General features: G+C 31.4%; 1 protein-coding gene across 1 annotated transcript; it reads left to right on the top strand.

The window, feature by feature from the left end:
* Positions 1-1,169: 1,169 nt before the first annotated feature.
* Positions 1,170-18,558, top strand: LOC126780630 (V-type proton ATPase 116 kDa subunit a 1-like). Its single transcript, XM_050505250.1, has 15 exons — positions 1,170-1,286; positions 4,212-4,391; positions 4,484-4,644; positions 4,808-4,973; positions 6,443-6,619; positions 8,553-8,765; positions 8,885-9,035; positions 12,730-12,891; positions 14,007-14,215; positions 15,083-15,192; positions 15,614-15,738; positions 15,869-16,104; positions 16,237-16,447; positions 17,340-17,514; positions 18,423-18,558. The coding sequence occupies exons 1-15, from the start codon at positions 1,170-1,172 to the stop codon at positions 18,556-18,558; spliced, it is 2,529 nt and encodes an 842-aa protein (XP_050361207.1).
* Positions 18,559-21,591: the final 3,033 nt, after the last annotated feature.

The following is a 21,591-nucleotide window of genomic DNA, read 5'->3' on the forward strand; positions in this document are numbered from 1 at the left end:
CAAAAATTTTAATATATATTTATTGGTAATTAATAAGAATGTTCTGATTATAATAATTTTTGCCTACATTTTCTCATAATATACGAAGTAACTCACTGTCTCCAATTGTGTGAGCATAAAAAGTAATCTTTAAATTGCGAAATTTATAAGCATTATACATACATAAAAAAGTCGAACCCATAAATTTATACAAACAATAATTAATAATTTTTATTATTATTATAATAATAAATAATTCTATTTATCTGATAAAATTTCAGGATCGGCTAAATCTGTTAACGATTACACTATATTTTTTTTACAGAAACCTTTCTTTCTCATTGTATATGTAAGCTTATTCATCACACGAACAATGCAAAAACAAAACTGTAATTATGGAGGAATCAATTGTTTAAATGAACAGCGTATTTAGGGTAGGATAGGGCACATTATTGCACACGTCGAACGTGAATCGACGCAGTGATACTCTAGTATCTTCAGTCATCTTTTATCAATTATAATAATTTCGTAATCCTGAAATTAGGTTTTTGTAATAACTATAATATAATATTATAATACATGCAATATTGTTTATTTTAGATATACTTTAAAAACGTTGTATTTTGAGTAAATCATTTATATTTTAGTTCCAAACGCAATCGTATTTCGAAGTCACGCTGCTAAACTAAAATTGGTATACAAAAAGGTTTTCCTTCATTTTTTTTTTATGTAATATTGCAATAACCTAGTAAAGGTTAATTGGATTGATATAACTTTATTGGAAAATAAAAGTAATTCAATCATAGAAGCTTATGCCAAAGCTTTTATATTTTCAAGTATTTAAATATTTTACTAAAAACTCTCAGATAACAAAAAAACCTAAAATTAAATTAATGACAGAAATATGTATTCTTTATTCTATATTCAAATATGCATTTCATTTGCCGTCAATTTATTTAAAATAAATACAGAAGTCAGAAGTCTATTTATTTATTTTTGTATTCAAAGCAAAGCGTAAGTTTCAATTTTGTATTCATCATAATATTGTAAAACTTTGTAATGAAATATGTAGGTGTAGAAAAAATACATTTGTAATCGTAATAGACGTATCTTCCTTTGCTATTATAAGTCATATTATTTTAATAAATCTAACTAAAATATTATGTTGCGGGTTTTTTTTAGATTTCAACATGGGTTGCATGTTGAGAAGCGATCCAATGACATTTTGCGACGTATATCTTCAACCTGAAACGGCGTTCGATATAGTAGCAAATTTGGGTGAAATGGGTTGCGCTCAATTTGTGGATGTAAGTTGAATTTCACTTGTGCATAATAACTACAAAATAACATTATTATGAATAAATTACCAGCCTGTAAATGTTCCATTACTGGAATTAGTCGTCCTCTTCTTTTAAGAAGAAGGCTTATTTCTTTACATTGAGATTGGTGAATACATAGTAGATTGAACACATACGCAAGTTTGCTAAGTATGTTTTCCTTCGTCGTAGTGGTGTATGAGATGAATTATAAACACAAATAAAACATACAATGGTTCTTGCTCGAGTTTGAACCCGCAATCTTTGTTTAAGATTCATGTGCAAGAGTAACTGGGACAACCTCAGCTCGTAGTTTATAATATTATGAGAAGGATGATTTTAGTTTTTCTTCGGTAGCGCTCAAATAAAAAGCTCAATGGCGATTAAGGAATGGTTGTCATTTTTACCGCACCGAAATCTATGGGGCGATGATAACAATATACTACCACTACTATAAACAATATTACTTTTCATAAACCTTACAAATCATTGTATCATTTAACCTCAGGTATCATTGTAAATGGGTAAATTTATAGCGTTAATACGAATCGAAAATTCTTAATAATTTGATACAAGCCGTCGTTTATTCCAAACATCCTTTGTTCTACAGTAAAAAAGCCCCTTGGGGATGTGTGCGAGCAAATAAATGCACGCGTATAACACGCCTAGCTTTAGTTAAGATTCATTTGCTCGTCGGGGGTTTTTATCAGGACATCAGTTAGTTTTTTGTTTCCCCGTTTTTTCAATGATATTAAATTTCATATCTTGTATTGAGTTTAGAATTTTGATGTGGTTATTGTTGTTAGCTATTATGTTATGTTATATCACTGTACATAGAATTACAATGTATATATGGTATTTGTTAGTATATATATATATATATATATATATATATTAAAAAAACGGAAAAAATCTTTGAAATGTAGAAATAATTTTCGACATCTTTCTAGTTTGTACTATTACAAAATGAAAGTTATATAAAATTACAATCCTGTATAATACTACAAAACTAGAGAAAAAACGAAGCATAGTACTATTATTCTATTCTATTGTACTATTCTAGAATACTACTTAACATTATGTAGGTATTTGTCACAAATTACCATATTTTTTGTCCTGGTCTGTCCTTTTGTATGCGTTTTATAATAAGTCGATTTTATTACATTATTTTAAATTACATAAATAACTAACGATAAGGACTAAGTAGTAAGTAGAGACTTCGGCTCTTTACTGTTCAAAGCTCGCTTTACCAAAGACTACTGCGAATACTGCGAATACTGTGCTGTAGAGAGTTCTCGCTAGGAGCTATTTTGTGACGTACAAATATATATTATACGCGTATATCGTATCGAGGCAACGGCCTGTAATGGGGAGCCATATCACATTGGTAATATAAAAAAGTACTCTAGCCAATTCGATTTAGTTTTTTCCATAGCGATTTGACATGATTTCCATATTTTGAATGTACACGCTTAATAACCTAACCCAGTTACCGTGCAGGCTCGTTCTTGTACCGCTCACAAAGGAAATCTTCGTAAAAGAGTCGACCATTTTATGTATGAACGTCGCGTGGTGCCCTATCAACCTTTTTTTGGGAGCCGACCAGCAAATGGGCTTTTAGATGCTAAGAGAACACCTCACCTCATAACGCCTATAAACTAAAATTGTTCCAACGTGTTATCGATGTTATATCCCCTGCGTTTGTAATAAACTGATCGAATGGCTCTTAAAACAAGAATATTAAAAAAGTTTTAATAATATAATTTTTCGGTAGAATTACTGATGCATGGACGGCAAAAATGGGATTGCTTCGTTGAAGGCGACAATCGGCTTACAGTGTTTCACTCTTTAAATGTGACGAATACAAATTTAAATCAATCAACGTTTTTATTTCACAAAATGGCTCTGACTACAACGAGCTAGTATTTATTAATAATCAACAAAAAACTCGTAAAAATCACAGAAATGTATAAAGAGACTTTGCTTTAATTGTTACCATATATTTATAGACAAATATGTTTTGTTTGAATAGCTTGTAAGTTTATGATAAATTGTTATTAAAACATTATTCATCTAGTAACTTTAGTACTAACCGATTCTATATACAAAAGTACTTAGATCAAAACATTAGCATTATTTAATAATATACGGATTAACTTAAACACGTGGCTTAGCGGTCACTTTGTAAAACATAGATATATTTTTTTCTATAATTATTTATTTAATATTCAAAAGAAGAAGACAGCATTGTTCAACTAGCATTATAAGTTAGGCCTGTATAGTTCAAGGACTAGTTCCACATTATCGTGATCATTAATGTACACCGGGTCTTTGCTTAATGTCCTGTTGGCATAAGAGATAACAGAATTTATATTTTATGTACGGTCGCGGAAAAAGAATTAAAAAATATTCTGTTCACCATTATTATTTCCTCTGTAATAAATTCTATATTTATCGTTTCTAGTCTATTAATTGCCAGAACGCTTATATCGATCGTTTGCCCCTAATTGGTCATTAATGTTTGAGATCATTTCAACAATAACAATTTTTTGGTATTTAAATCTTTTGACGTTACAAATTTCTAGTTCGTTATATTATATATATATATTGCTGTATTCGTAAGCACTACCTACTTGAAGGGGATTATGTTTTCATCTATATCATAACATTTATATAGATCTGATATTCGTGGTAACAATCTCTACAATTTTCAAAATGCCTCTATTATCATATATCAAAACTACCTACAATTGATTATATATTATGATAACTTATAGTATTCATTAAATAAATGATAATTGTACAATGCTTACATCCATATCTACTTCTTATTTCCCACCAAACATTTAGTATGAGATAATTAAATTTTTACAAAGCTATTTTTCACTTTGTTATTCGTCATTCTAATTACAATAGATGACACCGGATGTAAAACCGTTTCAAAGAAACTATGTTTCTGAACTATGCCGATGCGTTGAAATGGAACGAAAGCTTCTTTATATGGAAGGAGAGATGTTAAGAGACAAGATTGATGTCATTGAATACAATAGTATAGCACCAAAGGCAATACCACTTCACGAAATGGCCGGTCTAGAAGTAAGAAATAATCGACATTGTATTAATTTACTCAACAATAAAAACAAGTGAAAGAGGTTTACTATAAAAGTTTATGGTTTTGTTTTTCGTAGAACATACTTGAAAAATGGGAAAACGATGTTTTGAGTATGTCGGAGAATCAGACAACTTTATTAAGAAATTACTTAGAGCTGACGGAAATGAGTTACGTTTTAAATCATATTGGTCCGATGCTGGGCGAATCTGATATCACGGAGGAGTCGATATTTGGAAGGTATTTTAACGCAAACAATATAATTTTATGCACATGATACGAATATACTAATGGAACTTTGTCACACCCTCCCCATTATTGTACATGTAAAATTATAATCAGTTTGCTGTTTGTGAATATGTTTGCTAAGTTTTCAAATGCCGAGATTGTTTTTTAATTCTAGGTCTGCTGGCGGTGACACGGGCTTACTTGGCCGACTCTTTGTCATAACAGGCGTTGTTAAGCGTAGCCGAAGTTTTCCTTTTGAAATGATGCTTTGGAGAGTGTCTCACGGAAACATCTATTATAGGCGGGCGACGCAGGATGCTATACTACAAGACCCGCAAACTGTAAGAATCTTAACTTAAAAAAAGCGCTTATAAGCAACAACATATTATAGCATTTACGAGCAGTTTACTTTTAACCGTCTATCAATTATTTTTTTATAATTTATATAAAGTGATACTATACTTCGTATAAGTAGTAGATATAGAGTAGTAAAATAGTATACTTTGTATAAATAATTAGTTTCATTTTTCGCTTCTGTTTTATATTTATATATACTACAAAATATATCTTATTATTTTTCAAATTGAAATGCTTCGCATATGGTGTGAAACTCGTGTGTACTTCTGATCGTAATTTACTAAATTTTTTCGTATTTTTATGAAAAAAATCTTAAATTTCAAATACTTAAATTTCTTAAATTTCTTACTCAATTGTTGTGTAGCATCATTAGTTACCTCGGATAAATTTATATTATCTCCTTTGAGGTATGTTTGGTTTGAAGTTTAGGAGATATTATTAAAGCAAAGCCGAATGAGAAAACTGATTTGTGTACAGGGTCACAGTCTATAAAGCAATTACATGATACCGCCATTGAAATTCAATTTTGCATAAATTGAACGCCGTGTACCTGCGACATAACACATTTATGCCATTAATAACTTTCTGTTTTGCTCAAAATTAAAAAGGAGCTTAAGCTTAATATTATATCTATCATACACGTACATCACTATGCACCAAGAAAAATATATGTATATGTATTTTTATTTAAACGTTAAGTTTAAAAAAGACAATAATATTTTACATTTTTTGTCATCGTTCTATTTTATTGTCTTAATTCATTGGCATCGCCAGGATTATTTCATGGCAGAGGATACAAAAGAACCCGTTTTCGCCCTTGTCTATAGATAATGAAAGAATCATGAATACAATATATTATTATAGAATTTAAATGATGTAATAATTTGTTACCATGAAGAAATTTTTTTCTTAAGAAATGATTGAAACAACATCTGAAAACGCTTTACCTCATCGAAAAAATTAATTTGTCATCACCGTATGAAATATAGATTTTTTTTGACTCATTGGTTTGAGGACTTTTATTTTATGACTTAAATTAGTTACTGCCTTATATGATATATATTATAAATTTTTCGACGATCATCATGAGATATTTTTTAAACACACGATATTTAGTAATGTTGGTGATTTTCCATTCCTGAAATAAAGCGAAATAGTTTCGATGGCGTGCGAAACTTATCAAATAAGCTCATTCCTAGTATATTGTGCATAGCGGAGTTACTGGTATAATTAACTGATACTTGCAGTCGACTTTGGTTGGTTTAGCTTTTTGGGTAAATGTTTCATGTTTTTCATGGACATAAAATGTATATTCAGTTTGAAAATTAATACCTTTTACTCAGAAATCACACACACACACATATATATATATGTAAACATAGCTTTTATATATATAAGCTATGTTTTTATCATAATTAAAATTTGTTAGAAATTACATTGTTTATTTCACCAGGGACAGGATATTCGGAAGGTGGCGTTTTTAGCAATCTGTCAAGGGGAACAGATTAGCGCTCGACTAGAAAAAGTCTGCAACGGATTTCATGTTAATCTATATTCTTGCCCACAAAATTTTAACGAGCGAATGGACATGATGGTACAATTAGACTTGAGAATTGATGATTTAGAACGGGTTAGTGACTCTTATTCGCAAACAAAAATACAGAAGAAAATTAAACTCCAAAATAATAGTGGAGTTAGAAAGTAAGAAATCGTTAAGTATTTACCAATATTTTCGAAAACTACGTATTATAATCAAGATTTACTACACCACAAAACACCTATTTAAAAATCAGCAACGATTTTGATTAAAAGTTAAATTGTACTTTATTTCATTGACAAATTTATAAAATCTCAAAGAACTTCAATCTTCAACACCACCCGTACTCTCCGTATATTATCAACTTGATAGTATGTTTATTGATTCGTCCTTCATTCACGCAACGACAGATCGACTTGACATTTAACATTTTATGGGTCGCGAAGACTGACATACTTTTTGTACTGAAAAATGCACGAGAGCGAGGCCTGAGTAGATTGCGCCTTAAAATCAATAACTATATTGATTTATTAAAATATTTTAAATTTAGACAGTCCAGACAGCCAATATTGTCAATAGTGGCCTTATTTAAAATGAAGGCAAACCTTGAACGAATCAATTCTATTTATTTCGCGTCATATAGAGGGGAATGTGAACAAGATTTTTCGACAGTTGTAAATTATTACTAATTAGTTCGCTAGAAGTATAACGTACCAGATGTTGAATGGAATGTAACAATATTTTACTTCTTTTTATATATTTTTTCAATAGACATGTTGTCATGCGTTTGCATTGTCTTATCTTTTATAAAACATTAATATAATAATGTTTTTTTAATGTGTCTGTATGTCTATTACCAGACATCATGGATCTTGAAATTAATCGAGATATGGTATTCACTTGCAATATAAATATCGGTTTTCATTTGACGTCCTTGTGTTAATTGTTTTTGTAGGATTCTGGATTCCTCTGGTTTGGATGCTATTCGGTCAGTCTTATCATAATCTGGTCGTGTCTATTATGGATCGCCATTTTTAGGTTGTAATTCAGAATCTTGGTAGACGCCATTTGTGCCTTCTTCACCAGTGTAACGCGTTTTCGATGTCGTCGGTACAAAAAATTAAGCTTCTCATGTGACGCGATATACTACTGGGATAGACTATCGTGCAATTGTAGTTTCTCGTCGCATTCTTGATGAGTGTGACCGTCTCGTAAGTAAATCCCTATACCTCATGAATTGTGAGGCCGTTGGATCCTGAGGGATCTTTCTGATCTAATAGACTTCACAAAGGCAGAATGCTACATCCATTGGGCATCTGTGTGAGGACAACAGTTCTTGTGAGACAAGAAATTTGGACGAATATATGTAAAGCCTAAATATATTGTCTCTGTCAATGATTTCGAGTTGATAAACATATCTAGTGGGTAAAACTTAGCGGGCTTGACATGTATTGCCATCACGATGGTTCCGAAGCTTCTTGCTCTTAGTAGAAGGGGACCTGTTCTGTAGCTGTATTTAATGTTTCAAGGATTGACTGGATATATGACGTTTGGACTGGAAGGCTTCTAGTTGTTGACTTCTTTTACTTTTTTCATTTATTTGTTGTTTTTAGTATTAATAATCTTTGATATTAATTCTTACGTATATTATTACTAATTATATGATCGGATTATTCTTGATCTAAAGTAAGGAGGCACGTATTAATATTAAGCTCATGACATATTTATTTTGAATTATATTTTTGTCGCTTTATTCGAACCAGGCCGCTTAGGCTGCAAGCACTGTAGCATTTCAGTCTCTTTTTTATATGTATAAACGGCTGTTATATTATTCTTTACAACTGTCACAAGTCATTTCATTCTTTTTCCGAGTGAAGCCACGTTCACACGTTCCTAGCAAAATATTCAATAATAATTAATAATAATAATATTAAATGTTTTCTTCTACTAATAAAATAGGTAAACATGAAAAATATTGTGAACAGGTGAAATCGTAGTTAATCAAAAGTAATTTTTGTATTTTCAGGTTATGAGCAAATCAAAATACTATCGATGTAAAGCACTCCGAGCTGTTAGTAAGCAATGGGAAACGTGGATGGTTCAAATAAAAAAGTCTAAAGCGATCTACCATACAATGAACATGTTCACTTTGGATATAACAAGAAAATGTCTTATTGGACAGTGTTGGGTGCCAGACCTGGACCTGCCACAAGTCGAAGACGTTTTAGCACGTGTTTCGGTGGTTACTTTTATCCTAGATAACATTCATAATACATTTAAGTAGACGCACTTGAAACAAAACATTAAATATATTAATAAAAAAATAATAATATCGATTTACGAAAGATCTTGTTTTAGGTGAGAGCTGGGACTAATGTTGAGTCATTTTTATTAAAATCAGACGATGCTGACGAACCACCTACATTTCATCGCACTAATAAATTCACAAAAGGTTTTCAAGCCCTTATTAACGCTTACGGTGACTCGTCATACAGGGAATTGAATCCAGGTATATACATATATATATGCCTAAATAACAACTTAATGTAGTACACTAATTGCCCGTTAAACTTGCTCTGCTGGATAAAGGTCACGCAGGATTTAATTACGCCGCTTCACTACACGAATACTCTGGTGGATATACAAGTATTTGATTTTATTCGATACGTGCACGCTGTGACATTTCCTTTCATAGCCAATTGTAAAAATACTGAGGCTATATTTTTTTTCTAATTTTTTTGAAAATTCCTATAGCTAATTTGAAAAACCTTTGAAAATATAATATTTATAAAATCAATAAAATAAATTATTTTGTCATTGCTTTATCGGGCATTGCTATGAATTGGTGTGTGAACGAGTTAATTGTTGTATAATGTATGTGGTGTGTACTGTATGTTTCCCAATTATAATAATAATAAAAAAAGAATTATCAGCTAAGATATTTTTTAAATCTATGAATGTCGTACATGAGTATGCCTTAAGAGCTTCTATTTTAGCATATGAATTGGTAATTTTGCTATTAAGAACGCTTCGTGTATTGACCTTACTAAAATCAACTAATCTGAGATGTACTATCAGGGAACGGGGATGAGGTGTATAAGCAAGACCGGCGGCTCATTTGCTATTTCTTGACGATAATACTTATTTCTGACAATATTATGTTGTTTTTATTATACCCTTGAACTTACTGACTTGCGGTGAATGTGACGTGATGTGACCACAAAGAACTTGGCTACTCTTCCACGGACGTGGTCGTGGAACGCATACGTTCGTAATATCACGCACCATAGCAAGCCACCTTAATGTCTTAAACTCTTTCTTAATGGCATCACAGACAGACATGGACTTGTGCTTTTATTTTTTGAAATATAATAAAACAAGAAGATGCCAGTTTTTCTCCAAAAATAGAAAAAGTAAAAGAAGAAACCAGTGATTGAATTATATGTAAAAACTGCTGATACTGCATTTACCTGAGCCGTTTTGATTGTATTCAAAATATATCATTTGTACATATAATTTCCTTTGATACAAGAAATTAAGCGCTCATACGTCTGCTCACTTTTATTCGGTAGTAGTGCATATACTTGATTGGCTGCGTACTATTCTTGATTGGAATCCTCACCAATATATGATTCATATAATTGATAAACTAGTTTTGAGTTAAACTTAAACCTTCCACCGCCAACCGCAGCATGATCATTAAGGCATTTTCTAGTTAACCGATGTCTATTACGAATCATTGTATCAATGCCCTTTCAGTTATTTTAATAAATTATAAATTCAAATTCTTGATTCGTTGTTCGATTCCGTGCTTGATTGAATAATATAATATAATTCAAATATTTACTTTAATCTAAACAAGTAAGAAAATGTTATAATATTATTATCGTTCTAAGACAAATAGATTATCAGTTCCAATTGATATGTTTTTAAGACTATCCTTAATACATTTATGCGATTAGGTCATTGTTTACATGTAGTTTACTAAGACCATTAACACAAATTAAACATAGGTATAAACCGCGATCAGGTTGGATCCGTTCTTTTGGGATTGAGACACGCATGGACCGGTAGCGGTAGCGTCGGCAAAATCGCGTCGATTACTCACTAGACGCTGGTACTAATTTTAGTAGTGTGGATTTTTGCTCGTGATTTGCTACTGCGTTATTTTAATAACTTATGGTTGTACAATGATTGATTGATTATACTTGATTTGTTTTTTGATTTTATTACTTGGCTTGATTATTATAATGAGAGGGAAATTTTTGATAATTTAATTACACGAAACAATATCTACAAAGACATAATCTACTAGTCTTATTACCCTATTATCATTGCCAGAGATGAATAATAATTTTTCAGAAATTCTTTGCTAACGCTCCTTCACTCGAGGACTACACTTATTTGTGTTTTCCTGAACAATACATTAACCTAATATATCTATATCTGTATCTTGTTTATTGGTCACTTAACGTTGCATTTTTATTTTATTATTTGCATAATTAAATTATTCAATAACACATGATTTACGAACGAAAGAATAGTTTCATTCGATAAAACGTGTAAGTCTTTCTTTGAAATTTACGACTTCATAATTTGCGCACTATTGGAATGGTGAAACATAGTCAATGTGTACCGAAAATGACAGTTCTCGAGAGAAGAAAAGATTATCCTAATAATAACTATCCAACTCTTGTCAAAGCCAAAAGCGGGTCATCGTTTTAGCGATTTATGCGAATATAGGTACATGTGTGTATTAGTGATCCGCCAGCAAAAATCGACAGTATCAACGTTTCGCGAACATTGACTAGAATCTGCCAACGCTACCGCTACCGAGCGGAACGCGCTTTTCTCAGTTCCAAAAGGTCACATCCCATTTTGATTGCACGCGGAATTTATAAGTAAATAATTAATATTGTTTAAGGAATGACTATGTAATCATGCCTAAGGCTAATTAGATTATTACAGAAAGAGAGAAATCAATGTTTAACTAAATGAAGGCTAAACAACGTTTATAAGTAAGTTAATGATACGAATCAATGATACGCAATTTGACGCTTATGAATTACGCCTTTTATGCAATTGTACCGTACGTTGCATATGGTAGGATGCTTAAAACGCAAACGTTTGACTCGTGTCGTAGGTAAACTGCATGACCAAGCCAATGAAGGCCCTTTGATCTAATCGATAGGCCATAGGCAGTATACTCGTAACAATGTGCCCTGCGCAATCTAGCCGTATGTAATATTATATGTATATAATATTTTTTACTCCATATCTATACTATAATATTCTAAATACGAAAGTAACTCTTTATGTCTGTCTGTTGCGCTTTCATGGCTAAACCACTAAGCTTGATCCCTAAGAAACATAGGAACACATTGGTGAATTGATTGAATTAGATTATATACTGAAAAATTGTCAGATGGTTTCTCAAAGAAAAGCATCATTGTAAAATAAATGAATATAATTGAACATATTCAAATAATGTATAATTATCAAAATGACTTCCTCGTAGGTCTAGTAGCTTGATGTAAGGCCGCAAACACGGAGGTTCTGGGTTCATTTCCCAGGTTGGGCCCGTAAAAAGTTATTGGGTTTTCCTGTCACAAAATTCTCAGTAGCAGCCCGGAATCTGGAAGTTATATATATAGAAGTGTGTACATTCCTGTGCCTCGGAAAGCACGTAAAGCCGTAGGTTCTGCGCCTGAACTTTTACCGGTCGTGTCGGATTGCCGTCCCATTGGATTATGAGATTTAGAAAATAGAGAATGCACCTGTGTTTGCGCACACACTTGTGCACTATAATATCTCCAGCGTAATTGCCTAATCTCCCTTGAGATTGGCCGCCGTGGCCGAAATCGGTCTGGAGGACATTATATTTTGATAATTATTAATCACATGATTATCACTTTTTTTTAAAATACAGCCTATAAAACAACTAAATTGCTAACCAGTGAAATGTAATATTCCGGCGCGATTTAACGTAAGCTGAAATAGGACCGCAACAAGTTTGTGAACGACTTTGTGAACTTTTGCGCTACAGCCTCGTTTAGACGGATGGTTTGTGATATCACGTCTACTTCAAATATGTTCCTCGAACTATAATTTTTTAAGTTTTATTTGTGGAAAAATGTTTTTGAATATCCCTTGTTTTTATAAATAACGAACGTGGCTATTTATGGAATGACTTTCCTTTACAGGTCTTTATACTATAATAACTTTTCCATTTCTATTCGCTCTGATGTTTGGTGACGTGTGTCACGGTATTATATTACTGGCATTTGCGGGTTGGATGGTTTCGGTTGAAAAGGAAAACATGGAAAAAACGTCGAAAAATGAGATTTGGAATATTTTTTTTGGAGGTATTATTATTTTAAGTAGTATTATAATATTAATTATTTAAATGAAGAACAAGCCTTTAGGTTATAGATAGACCGATTGTATTTTAGCTAAAGAAATCATCACTTCGCAGATACGATTTTGAGGTGAGCCACTATGGAAGATTGTATTTGTAGAATTTATTCAATGCGTTCATTTATATTTTAAATATTTTTATGACAAAATAATATTAAAATTGTCACGGGAATAAGTAATACTGTTTTAATGTTAGCACAAATCTCATAATCCTGTAATTGTTTTGTAACTATGGCCAAAGGGACACGCGCTCGCGGATTAACTTTCCACAGTTTTGTTAGTTAATGTTTTATCACTTTTATTTTGTGATTTATCGGTCTGCCTCCTCAACCACAGATGAAATAAATATCAAAATTTGAAACCGAAAATGTGGCTAGTTGACGAAATTTGAAACAAATATGATTAGGCTGTTGGGTGATATTGACATATTAATAGTTGTTAAAGTAAAATACCTTTGTCGATACGTTTAATCTAACGTACCGTACCTACCGTGTGTTCATTTAAGATAAATCGAATAACTTCACTTAAAAATTATTTAAATTAATTAAGTTAGATATTTTTTTTTATTCCAAATATTTTTTTTAAAATCTGAATTAAGTTTGATATAGATTTAAATTGATAGTATTTTTTAGGTAAATTTAAAGGCAGACCGGCATATGGACCACCATATGGTAAGTGGTCAGCAACGCCCATAGACATTGGCATTGTAAGAAATGTTAAACATCGCTTTAATCGCCAATACGCCACCAACCTTGGTACTAAGATGTTATGACTCTTGTGCCTGTAATTACACTGGCTCATTCACCCATCAAACCGGAACACAGCAATACCAAGTACTGCTGTTTTTCGGTAGAATATCTGATGATACCAAGGTGAGCTTGCATAAAGCCCTAACACCAGTAAATTGATTTATTTATTCGTATCTGCATATAATAATTTATAATCTTGCTTGAAATAATTTCTAACAAATACATAGAAATGCTTTTTCTTTATTTACTTATACAGAGTGAAGCTTTCTGTTTTAAAATAATTGCAATCACGAAATCATTTATCAAATTCACAGGTCGATATGTAATTTTGATGATGGGTCTCTTTACGCTTTACACTGGTTTTCTATACAATGTATTCTTTTCTAAGTCAATTGTACTCGTGCAGCCGTATTGGATGAATACATACGACTTGAAAACAGTTGAAAGTAGTCAATATATTACTTTAAATCCTGTTTTTGAAACGCGCGCGCCTTATTTATTTGGCGTTGATCCGGTTTGGGCGGTAAATATTTACTTTTTATTGTATTTTCTACTATTTGAATATTTAGTTTTCATTTATAATTATGTACATCATAGGTAAATGTACTTATTTATAAGATAGTAATTGATAACATCGTACCTAATAACAGTGACTTGAATTTATGTTGGCTAGTCCAATTCAACTAATTTGTTATGATCTTCAGACATCGTAATAGTATGAGTTTTCTACTACAAATTTGATTCGAGTATGAAATTAATTAAATCAGTATGCTCAAAAAAATTCAAATGGATGGAGGAGCGATTTATATTATGGATGTTTTAGTACTGTTAATATATGTATATATATGGCCATACGCGTAAATAATAATAATAATAATGTGACGACGAGCGACAGCCTCGTTGGGCTAGTGGTTAGATGTAAGGCAGCAGCCCGGAAGTCCTGGGTTCAATTCCCAGGTCAGCCAATAACAAGTTATTCGATTTTTCTGTCAGAAAATTCGGGGTCTGGAAGTTGGAAGTGTGTACACTCCCATGCCTCAGAAAGCACATACCGTATGTCCTGCGGCTGAAGGCTTTTTGGTCGTGTCGGATTTTCGTCCCATCGGATTATGAGAGTTAGGGAATAGAGAGTGCACCTGTGTTTACGGCTCACACTTGTGCACTGTAATATGTCCTGTGCAGTTGGCTAATCTCTCTTTGAGATTTACCGCCGGGGCCAAAATCGGTCTGGAGGACATTATTATTATTATTACTCATACGAGAAACGGTAATGATAACCCATTTTGTAAATCTTTATTTAATAAATGACATTCTAAACACAATAATTGCTAATGTATTATTGATTGCAATTTAGAACAAATTGTTGACGCTTATTAAATTCTGTCCACAGTTGGCTAAAAATAAAATCATGTACCTGAATTCGCTGAAAATGAAAATGTCAATTATAATTGGTATCGTTCATATGATGTTCGGATTGTTTTTAAGTCTTTTTAATCATACGTAAGTTATTAAGCAATATATAATAATAAAGACTTAATGAGCTATTTTTATACGTTTAATCTTTTTATAAATAATAATATTATAACTTGATTTACTTAATATTAAGGACTTGTATTATTGTCAAGTGGATAAAACAATGTCACACTTATAACCTTGCTTTAAGATTAGATATAAAATAAAATGTCCACGTGGAATTTTCTGTAGACAAATAAGATATTTACGAATGGTACACATAAAGGTTACGTACATATAAAGTTACGAAGCGTCCGCCCGCACAATTTTCTCCGACTACGTTACCATTAATATAATTTCAACCTTAAAAGCATACAAACAAAATAAAAGTTAGCCCCTCATAATAATTATGAGTATTAATAATTTTGATAAATATATAAAATATAATTAATAAAATATAATTTTGCAGATATTTTAAAAGGTATTATGCAATTTATTTGCAATTCATTCCGCAAGTGTTATTTCTGGCTTGCCTTTTTATGTGGCTGGTCATACTTATTTACATGAAATGGTTTATGTTCAGTGGAAAATATGGTAAATTAATTATGCATATAGTCCATCAGCTACATATTACTCAAAGAATATAATTTATTATAAAATCACAGCCTAGAAAGATACAACAGGAAATATAACTTATAAACGATAATTTGAGCTTTTTTTTCAGTCGAACTAAAAAGAGGAGCTGGCTGTGCTCCTCTGATTCTTATTTTGTTCATCGATATGGTATTGTTATCTACTTCGAAGCCAGTAGAGGACGATTGTAATGCTTACATGTTTGAAAGTCAGGAACAACTTCAGCGACTCTTAGTTATAATAGGGGTTATTTGCGTCCCTATAATACTATTCGGAACGCCGGTTTATCTACACAAAATTTATAAAAAGAAAAAGGAAGAGGCGTTGGTAAAGTCGAATATTTATCCTTAAGCCTTATTTAAGTTTATATGAACATTTCGGTTGCGGTATTCGATTTTTTGTAAATTTAATAACGTTTTAATAATAAACCTATTTAAATGATGGAGCATTTTGTTACAGAAACGAATTAGTCAATTTCGTAGATATCAACGACGTGATTCCGATAATAAACGGGCGGAAGAAAAGATACTAAAGGATGTGGCCAAATACTCTACATCTTTTAGCGAACTGATGATCCATCAAGCTGTACACACTATAGAATTCGTACTGAGTACTATATCTCACACAGCTTCTTATCTTCGTCTGTGGGCGCTGTCACTCGCTCATGAACGTAACGAATTTATTTATTATTAAAATCTCAATTTATACAATAATAATAATAAAAAAGCCTTTTCAATATTCGATGATACAAGCTACTCGCTTTCTGGGCAACTAATTAATGAGGCTTAGCGACAGTACAGACTATAGTATATTGCACAATGAAATAATCATTTTGGTACCTTAACACTTAAAGTCATACCTGAAGTGATGACGTCACCGTCATACTTTAGCATGTCTGAATTATATTTCTATATAATAGTATTTATACAAAATTGTCTATGTAAATCTTGCCCACAAACTTTTTAATTATAATTTAATAATTCGTATATTTATGCAAAGTTTGATAACGTCAAAGATTTCATAAACGAAAGAAAAACAAACGTTTTGTGCCTTTGCTTTCATTCGAATATGGACGCACTTGAAATTAATAACTCGTTTCCGGTTGAAATTCTTGACCGTATATTTTGTCAAGTTGTTACAGTTTGCTTAAGTAGAGCTTAATAGTTGCTGAGCTGTAGTCCGGTGTGCATCATAGTGACTTAAGTGATAGATCAGCGTTAAAGTATGGGCCAGGATTCAATGCCTATTTAGTACCTTTGTTTAAATATTTGGTACCTATGATATTATTATTGAAATTATATGTTAATAATGGCCAGTCTTTTCGATGTACAGACGACCAGCCGTTTATGATTTTCGCATAACGGCTCCGTATTGTGCATTTGGCCTTGCATCATTTTGTAATATTTGGTGGTACCTAAATATAATTTTTTATTAGATAACTAACTTAAAAATAAAGGTTATATTAGCGATTTCAAAAAACAAAAGCTTATAATTTTTAATCAATAATTAATGTTATTTTATTAATATTTATTCTAGTTTTATAATAATATTAATGATTTCAGAACTATCGGAAATGTTATGGGTAATGATATTTGCAAAACTTGGTCTTCGGGATACATCACTAGCCGGAGGACCTAAAATTTTTATAATATTTGCAATTTGGGCTATATTCAGTCTTTCGATCTTAGTTGTTATGGAGGGATTATCAGCCTTTCTCCATACATTGCGATTACACTGGTAATATATGAATGAATATATTTATTGTGCACCTTTACATACATATCTATACTAAGATATAAATAATATATTAATATTAATAATTCCTTCAAATAATGAGAAACTAAAAATGAAATTGTAGTTCGTAATCTGATTATTGTGATAGAAAAATTAATGCTTCATTGTTAAAATTTTGCTGCATTACTTATAATCTTTGCTTAGTGACTATTTAGTTAAACACTGATTTGGCTTTTGTTATTATAGGTTAATAATACAGTATTGTTTAATTACTAAAATTACAAGCTAAATAATGTTTATAAGTAATGTTGTGAATTTTTCTACCTATTTCTCCTTCTATCAATCTACGTTATTTGAAGAAGCCAGATATGACTAAAAATATATTTTTAACGCATTGTCATTTCGTCAGCGTATCCTTGGACGGGTTTGTATGCGTGCACGTGTGCGTGTCAGTTTACGTTATAACTTAAAACCAAGTTTTAACATTAAATAAAACATATTGTATTTAATGTTATGAACAAATATTTCAAAGTAATTTTGTGATGGTAAAACGTTGTGCGGGCTAAGCGGGGTGGGTGACTCTTCAGTAGTCACTCTACGTATAGTATAATTGCGGTGCTCTGTGCCTAGTGCGAGTTTTTTTAATTTTATATAGCGTTGACATTAACTGTGATTTGTATGGAATGAAGGCAGTGCAGTATAGTGACAATAATTGGAATTCGATACAAAACGCAGTTAAAGTAAACGCTATCGAACTCTAGTTACAAGTGAAGAGAGAGCCAGTCTTTTTAGAAGCAGATTTATATAGGCGGTGGGACTGGTTACAATAAAGCGATAATAAAAAATACATATATTTATAATACGTAAAAATAAAATTAATAAAACGTTAAACAATTGAAAAATGATTGCAGGGTTGAATTTATGAGCAAATTTTATACCGGTGCCGGTTATCCATTTAAGCCATTCAGTTTTAAAGCTATACTCTCTGGGGAGGGCAAGGAAGATAAGTCTGAAGCTATGTGCAAAAAGAAGGCAACAGCTAATTGATAATTTTTTTCCGTCAATTTATTTCAGCTACTGATTTTTTGTTCCATACTGATTTTCCTAGCTTAAGCTAAACGTAGAAGTAAATATTATGTTATTATTATATAGCTAGTTGTTATGTAAAAAAATATTATCCTTGTTACCAATATATATTAGAGAAAATATAAATGTAGCTACGACTTAAATAACCGTTTGTTTTTTAACGAATACAGTTCTTAAATATTTTAGGTCTTACGTCAGTTTTTAGTATTTTTTTAACTGTCGTGAAACAGTAAAGTAAAATAAAAATCGATGTTTGTGTGAATAGATGTGTGAACTTATTTTTTCCTTGACATATATATTTTTCAAATTAATTTCAATTGAGATTTATGTCCGGTTTCCATATTTTACGAAACGTTTGGAGGAAACGTCATATGTGCAAGTGCCAGATTATCGTTTTTAATTATACCAACAATATATACTTGTTTAATGCTCGTTCGTTCTAACGTAAAGTGGTTCCTTTGTTTCTTCGTCACATATACGCGATTTTTATAGCGACGTTTTAGTGTTATGCTACCGCCGCGTGGACAATTTTATCATCCCTAAGTTAAACAAACCATTTCTTAAATATAGTAACCGGCATACATTTATAGTTGTGTGACTCGTGATACAGAGTCGCACTCGAGTTAAATAAGTCACTAATAGCTTTACATATGATTGTCGTTTAGGAGTTAATGCTGTCGCTTAGGAGATAATGCTGTCTTGTTCACTCGTGTCAAATTAATGATAATAATAAATGTTGAAAGAAAGAGATAAATCCTGTCTTTTACGTTTCTATGTACGGCCGTTAGTATTTGTCAATGTTTGTCATACGTAAGTATCACCGGCCTGAATTGCTGGCAACCAATTTTGGATAGGGGAATATTAAGAATTATTTTGTTTCTCCCTTATCGCCTTAATTTTTTACTCTAATTGTAAAATGTTCCATTTATTTATATTGCAATGTTTGTTGGATATGTAATAAATGGTGAAAACCAAAAGTAGGTACATAGATAATGAAATATATTTATTATATTTATTTTTAAGGGTTATGTAAAAAATGCCTTGTTTCGGCTTTTGTTGGTCGGTAGAGTTTTGCTAAATCATCTCAATATTTTAATCGTTTTTCTCTACAATGGAGAAAATATTTATATTATAACAGATGTGAACGTTTAAATACAAGATATATTATTATTATTTATTTATAATATGATGTTAATTCATAATCAGTTCGAAGTAAAATGTTATAAATTACCATTTATTAATTCAAATAAATAATTTATGTTCTACTATATAAGTTTATTTACATTCAAATTTTCAGCGAATGGCATTTATCACATCAATGTTTGGGAAATATTGAAAATTATTCCAAGTATTTTGGCGTGCATCAGGACGACTGTACAAAGTGAGAGATATTTACATGCTTTAAAATACTACCAGCATTTAGTATCTATTTAGCACTATTTAGTAACTTTGGTACCTAAATCATTAACTAAAAAATATGACCGGTCAATTATAATTGCCGCACAAAGACCTGTGCAATTGTTTTTACACAATCATTAGTATTTGGTAAACTAAACATAAATATTAGATCAATAACTCAAAAAATAAAGATTATACTAGCGAAAATAAAAATGTATAATAGTGTGTACAGACTGCGGAGGTTTGAAATAATAATAACAATAAAGTGAATGCGCGGTAAAAACGCGCTACACGTCCACGCTTGCGAACATGCAATGAAAGGCAAAATGATACATTTCATGTTACGTTTCACAAGTCTGTATAAGTGGTAAGCGTCTACAGCCTGCACAAAAAGCGATATTTTGTTTGGATAATTTTAGATTAGATTAGATTCTGATTAATCATATTTCAACTCAACGAGTCATCCTGATATAAAATAACTCGAGAAAAAAGCACATTTGCCAAGCTTAATTCAATAACTCGACAGGAACGTTACTATTAAATTTCCGGTGACTGTGTCCCTTTACTTATATAACATAACAGAATTGTCTACTAAGTAATTTTCAAGGGTTCCCATTAGAAACGTTACCTAAATCGCAGGAACGATCATCATCAACTCGAAAAAACGTTTCGTTGCTGATGTAAAATAATTATATATAGAAACATTTTTTAATTATTTATCTTGATAATATTCCATATCATATTATTTATAAGCCGTCGAATATATAACATATTCCGAACGCAAATACTGATTCAGTTCAATTCTATGTACAGCCTGAAGCTTATCCCGGTAAATTTTATATTATGGCTTTATAAAATATAATTATTTGTCAAAATATATAATATATATATATATATATATATAAGTCAAAATGACTTCATAAAGATGGAAAGATATTCTTATTTTAGTTAATATATATTTTAGTACACGATCGCACCGCTACCAAATCGCACCAATCTTAACCCATCAAAGACACAAAAAAGGTGTGATACGTTCAGCAGATTTGTTTAGATATAGTAGATATAATTTAAAACCCAGAAATGATTTGCTAGAATACACAAACCTTAACGAAGATTTTGAAATCAAACTCGGGGAAGTACTGATATTTCATCACATCAAAATGTGTTATTTATAATGACTTAAACTACAATGGAAAATAAATCTCATCAATAATATTATACATGTAAAAAGAAGCAAATTTGATATCATTACACGCAATTAGTACACACATAACACTGGTAGGGCTTTATGCAAGCTCGTCTGGGTAGGTAACACCCACTCATCAGATATTCTACCGCAAAATAGCAGTACTTAGGAGCTAGTGTAATTACAGACACAAGGGACATAACATCTTAGTTCCCAAGGTTGGTGGCGCATTGGGGTGTAAGCGATGGTTAACATTTCTTACAATTGCAATGTCTACGGGTCTTGGTGACAACTTACCATCAGGTAGCCCATATGGAAGTCCATCTACCTATAATATATAAAAAAATTGTAGACTCAAAAATGACCTAATTGGATCGTTTTTTGATGTATTGCTTTATAGCAATGTCTTA

Source organism: Nymphalis io, chromosome Z (genome assembly GCF_905147045.1).
Source record: "Nymphalis io chromosome Z, ilAglIoxx1.1, whole genome shotgun sequence".
Classification (NCBI taxonomy): domain Eukaryota; kingdom Metazoa; phylum Arthropoda; class Insecta; order Lepidoptera; family Nymphalidae; genus Nymphalis; species Nymphalis io.

What these genes read in the sequence shown, in the direction of transcription:
- LOC126780630 (XM_050505250.1), top strand. Translation starts at nt 1,170, where the DNA reads ATGGGTTGCATGTTGAGAAGCGATCCAATGACATTTTGCGACGTATAT. An exon ending in GTTGCGCTCAATTTGTGGAT is followed by an intron (nt 1,287 to 4,211) that starts GTAAGTTGAATT and finishes TAATTACAATAG; the next exon opens with ATGACACCGGATGTAAAACC. An exon ending in TATGTTCAGTGGAAAATATG is followed by an intron (nt 15,739 to 15,868) that starts GTAAATTAATTA and finishes CTTTTTTTTCAG; the next exon opens with TCGAACTAAAAAGAGGAGCT.